General features: G+C 43.4%; 1 protein-coding gene across 2 annotated transcripts in view; it reads right to left on the reverse strand.

Moving 5' to 3' along the window:
- NSD1 (nuclear receptor binding SET domain protein 1) overlaps positions 1-4,340 on the reverse strand; it is a 186,947-nt gene extending 182,607 nt beyond the window's left edge. The window contains exons 1-2 of one of the 2 annotated variants that reach the window (XM_011989977.1): positions 4,193-4,310; positions 3,363-3,452 (exon numbers count right to left, since the gene is read on the reverse strand). In XM_011989977.1, the coding sequence (XP_011845367.1) occupies positions 3,363-3,452; positions 4,193-4,222 (120 nt within the window). In that variant the 5' untranslated portion in view covers positions 4,223-4,310. Of the gene's footprint in view, positions 1-3,362 lie in introns of both variants that reach the window. The other variant, XM_011989976.1, reaches the window with a different exon arrangement.
- Positions 4,341-4,806: the final 466 nt, after the last annotated feature.

Here is a 4,806-nt window from a genome sequence, read left to right on the forward strand (position 1 = left end):
GAGTCTCCCTCTCGCCAGGTTGGAGTGCAGTGGCGCAATCTCAGCTCACTGCAACCTCCACCTCCCAGGTTCAAGTGATCCTCCTGCCTCAACCTCCCGAGCAGCTGGGACTACAGGCATCCGCCACCACACCCGGCTAGCTTTTGTATTTTTCGTAGAGACGAAGTTTCACCATGTTGGCCAGGATGGCTTTTTTTTCCTTGAGAGGTAGTTTCGCTCCTGTCGCCCAGGCTGGAATGCAATGGGGCAATCTCGGCTCAATGCAACCTCAGCCTCCCGGGTTCAAGCGATTCTCCTGCCTCAGCCTCCCGAGTAGCTGAGATTACAGGCTCCCGCCAGTATGCCTAGCTAATTTTTTGTATTTTTAGTAGAGACGGTGTTTCGTCTTGAAATCCTCATCTCAGGTGATCTCCCCGCCTCAGCCTCCCAAAGTGCTGGGATTACAGGCGTGAGCCACCAAGCCCACTCTGACCTCACTTTTTAAGCCCTCAGTCTAAGAACGGGTTCCATGGCTCACACCTCAGCACTTTGCCAGGCTGAGGCAGGTGGATCACCTGAGGTCAGGAGTTGACCAGGCCAACATGGTGAAACCCCATCTCTACTAAAAATACAAAAATTAGCTGGGTGTGTGGTGCACACCTGTAATCCCAGCTACTGGGAAGGCTGAGGCAGGAGAATCACTTGAACCCAGAAGGCAGAGGTTGCAGTAAGCCAAGATCATGCCTTGTACTCCAGCCTGGGTGACAAGAGCGAAACTTTGTCCCAAAAAAAAAAAAAAGTCCTCAGTCTAAAAATATCAAAGGCAAAAATAAATGCAATAGATTTCAATCACAACTCTGAACCAAATTCCTAAAATAATAAATTAGGGGATGGGTACAGTGGCTCACAGCTGTAATCCCAGCACTTTGGGAGGCCAAGGTGGGTGGATCACCTGAGGTCAGGAGATCGAGACCAGCCTGGCCAACATGGTGAAACCTCGTCTCCAATAAAAACACAAAAATTAGTCGGGTGTGGTGGTGCACACCTGTAGTCCCAGCTACTCGGGAGGCTGAGGCGGGAGAATCACTTGAACACAGGAGGAGGCGGTTGAAGTGAGCCTAGATCGCGCCACGACACTCCAGCCTAGGCGATAGCAAGACTCTGTCTCAAAAAAATAAAAATAAGTAAACTTACATACCTGCTTCTTCGAGCTCATAAAGTCTTTGAGCAATTTCAATTTCTCCCCGAAAAAAAAACTCCTACATTTGTGCATTTGCTAACTCCCATTTCAGACATGTAAGCTACTATCTAAAGGCTCCAATATTTTCAGTTTTTTTATTGTCTTTTTTTTTTTTGAGACAGAGTTTCGCTCTTGTTGCCCAGTATGGAGTGCAATGGTGCAATCTCAGCTCACTGCAACCTCTGCCTCCCGGGTTCAAGCAATTCTCATGCCTCAGTCTCTCAAGTAGCTGGGATTTCAGTTGCCCACCATCACACCCGGTTAATTTTTGTATTTTTGTAGAGACAGAGTTTCACCATGTTGGCCAGGCTGGTCTCAAACTCCCGACCTCAGGTGATCTGCCCACCTCAGCCTCCCAAAGTGATGGGATTACAGGCGTGGGCCACCACGCCCAGCCTTCATTTTTTTTTAATAGAACCAATACTCCACTAACATCTTTGATGAGAAACAGGTTTACAATTCTATTTGTATGCTTCTAGAGAAACATCTATCTCCATTGTCAGATTTAAATTTATGTGCAAAAACAAAGACAAAACGATATATATAAAATAAATTTCAACGTGAACTCAAGAAAAAGGATTTCTGGGCTGCCAATAAGTTTTCAAAACAGCCTACCCACCCTAGGACAATTCAGACTCAAGATAACCACTAAAGCAAATTTTTCAAAATCTGCAATTGCCCAAGAAACCAAGGAGTACTAAGGCACAATTAAGATAAGAATCAACAGAAACAAAAGTGACACACCCACATTCTCCCTCTGTAACTTTAAAGAACAGCAGGGAATAAGGTAAAGTGAATGTTTAATGAACTCAGAATAACAACATACCATAAAAGATTTTCTTATAAAAACTTAATGTGGTATCTCTGAAACATTTTTTGGCCAAAAAAAATTTATCTTTGGTACATTACCGGCGGTAACCAAACAATGTGTTTGGGCAGAAACAAAATCAATATCAAATATTAATACTTAAAGCTGAAGGAATCTTATAGCAATCAAGTACTTTTGGAATTTAGAGGCAATAGAATTGAGGCTAAGAGAAGTGAACCGATCATTTAGCTAGAAGTCAAGAAATTCTGCATAAGCTCAAATAAAAACAAATGTTATCATTTATCACCCTCTAACAATACTTGACAACATTACTGAAAACAGCAACTCAAATAAGATACTCTCCATTTCTATACACACAGAGTATGTATCACACATACACATACACACTTCAAAATCTGGAACTACTGTAGTTCTAGCTGATGCAGGAGGATTGAATGAGCCCAGGAGTTCCGACGCCAGCCTGGGCAACATGGCAAGGCCAGTCTCTAAACAATAAATTAATATAAAACTTTGTCTTAGTTACGGTTCTGTTAAAGTAAAATAAAACAAAACTAGAAAAGTTCAAGAACTAATGGTGATACAAAAATTAGCCAGGTGTGGTGATGGGTACCAGTAATCCCAGCTACTCGGGAGGGTGAGGTAGGAGAATCGCTTGAACCCAAGAGGTATAGGTTGCAGTGAGCAACCACTGCACTCCAGCCTGGGCGACAGAGTGAGACTCCATCTCAAAAAAAAAAAAAAAAAAAGAGCCGATGGTGGCACTCATCAAAAGCACAGGATGCTATACCTTCACAACAGATAGTTCAGAAAAACTAGCCTAATTTAGATTTTGACAATGTCCAAAAAAACCTCATCTTAGTCACTTTAATCTGTGTTCAAAATGCCCTTCAACCTGAAGAGTCAAGTCATTAAGTAAAAAATAATCTGCTACATACAGCAACAGGACTCCAAGCACTAAATTGGTTCACCTGCGCTCATGGTGCTGGCAGGCCAAAACCCATCTTTTCTTTTTTTTCTTAATCATATGTATATCTCCATCTTGAGAAATTAAATCAGAACTCAATCAAATGCCTTTAAAAGCATTAGCCTACTCTCAATGAAGAGTTATTTGTAAAAAGCTTAAAATAACCAAACTCATACCAGAGATGAATTTAAAAATCAAAGTAAAATTCTGCCCAAAAGCTTATGATTAGCAATAGGATTTCAGCTGTGAACTGATAAGCAACCAAAAACAAATTTGTTACAAGTTTCTCTTTAAGTGGCCTGTATATATACATATACGTATATATTTAAGTTGTACCAAAAACTGCTTACAAATGGCAATTCCTGTGAAGTAGATGATGATGAAGTTCCAGGTAATTCTAGCATGTTTCCTAATGTACTGGTACTGGAATCTGGATCATCCTGAAAAGATAAATTTATTGAGTTTAATTGCTCTTCTATTGTAATGTTTGTATCTCCTAGTGAAAAGGGGGCTGGGAGAAGGGCTGCTTTTTCACTGCTGCCGTCCACTTCATTTCTTTGCTTATTTTTCTGTGTTTCAGTCTGAGGAGCTAATGGCAAGAATGGCGATTTGACTGCACCGTGTCTACTCTCTGGTGTGCTGTCTTGTTCACTTCCCATGGCCACTTTTACACCATTCTCTGATTTAGTCTCATAATTGCAGGTGGCATTGGTCTGAGTTTCCTCAAAGATCTCCTCTATACTCTCATCCTCTGTGACTGGCTGTTCTGGGTCCATTTCAGAATCTACATCTGCATCGTCCACACAAGTAAAATTCTCAAAGTGCAGAAAGCCATTCTTGATAGTCTTTGTTACTTTTACCTGGAGTTCAGGGGAGTTATTACAAGAGAGTTCCTGTTTCATAGCAAGTGCTGTAGGACCACCAGGACTCAGAGAAGTGCAAACAATTGGCGTCTGAGCTCTTGAATCACTTTTTTCAGGGTCTTGAAAGGATTCTGATCCATCAGCAGACCCATTTAAATACTCTACATTGATCATGGAGGCCAAATCCTGTAGTCTCCGCAGTGGAATGTAACAAGATGGAGAATCTTGTCCATAAGCATTTTGGGATGTTCCACTGACAGTCGATAACTGCATAGTACACCCATTAAGTGGCTCAGAAAAATTGGATTGACCATTACCGAAAGGGCTGTCCTTGTCTTCAGGGGCATCTAAATTCACTGGATTGGAAAAGGGCAGCAGACAATTTCTTCTGGGTAGTTCACAGGTCTGATCCATCCTGGGCCGGCATCAACCTGGAATCCAAAAGCACAGCAATTAATCTGAGTTAATAGGCCATCTGACTCGACTCTTCAAAATGGCAGCCACTTCAAGGCCTAGTGGCCTCTATGCCACTCCGCTGCACTTCTATGGCCAGAAAAAGTTCCCCCGACTGGAGATGAAAAAATGGCCTCGGGGAGCCTCTGAAAACTCCATTTTCCCGAAGCTGGGCCGATCCTGCCCATAGAAACAGCCCGTCTCTTTTTCCTCCTCTGCAGACTGGTGGACCTTGGGCTGAACTAAAATTAAAACCCCTCTGCCAGTCAAAATTCCCAATTCTCAAACAGGAATCGTCTTCCCCCTCCCTCGCCAGGGGTCGAGCAACTGGATCTCTCAAAGGCAAATAGGCTGCGGGGTCCGAGGGGGGCTCCTGGACCCTGCACAAAAAGGTACCCCCCCTTCCTGGCTGGCTCGGGCGCAGCGGTCACAATAGCGCTGCACCCTGCGCCCAGCCAGCGCCGGAGCCTTTGCAGCG

Source organism: Mandrillus leucophaeus, unplaced genomic scaffold (assembly GCF_000951045.1).
Source record: "Mandrillus leucophaeus isolate KB7577 unplaced genomic scaffold, Mleu.le_1.0 Scaffold366, whole genome shotgun sequence".
Classification (NCBI taxonomy): Eukaryota; Metazoa; Chordata; class Mammalia; order Primates; family Cercopithecidae; genus Mandrillus; species Mandrillus leucophaeus.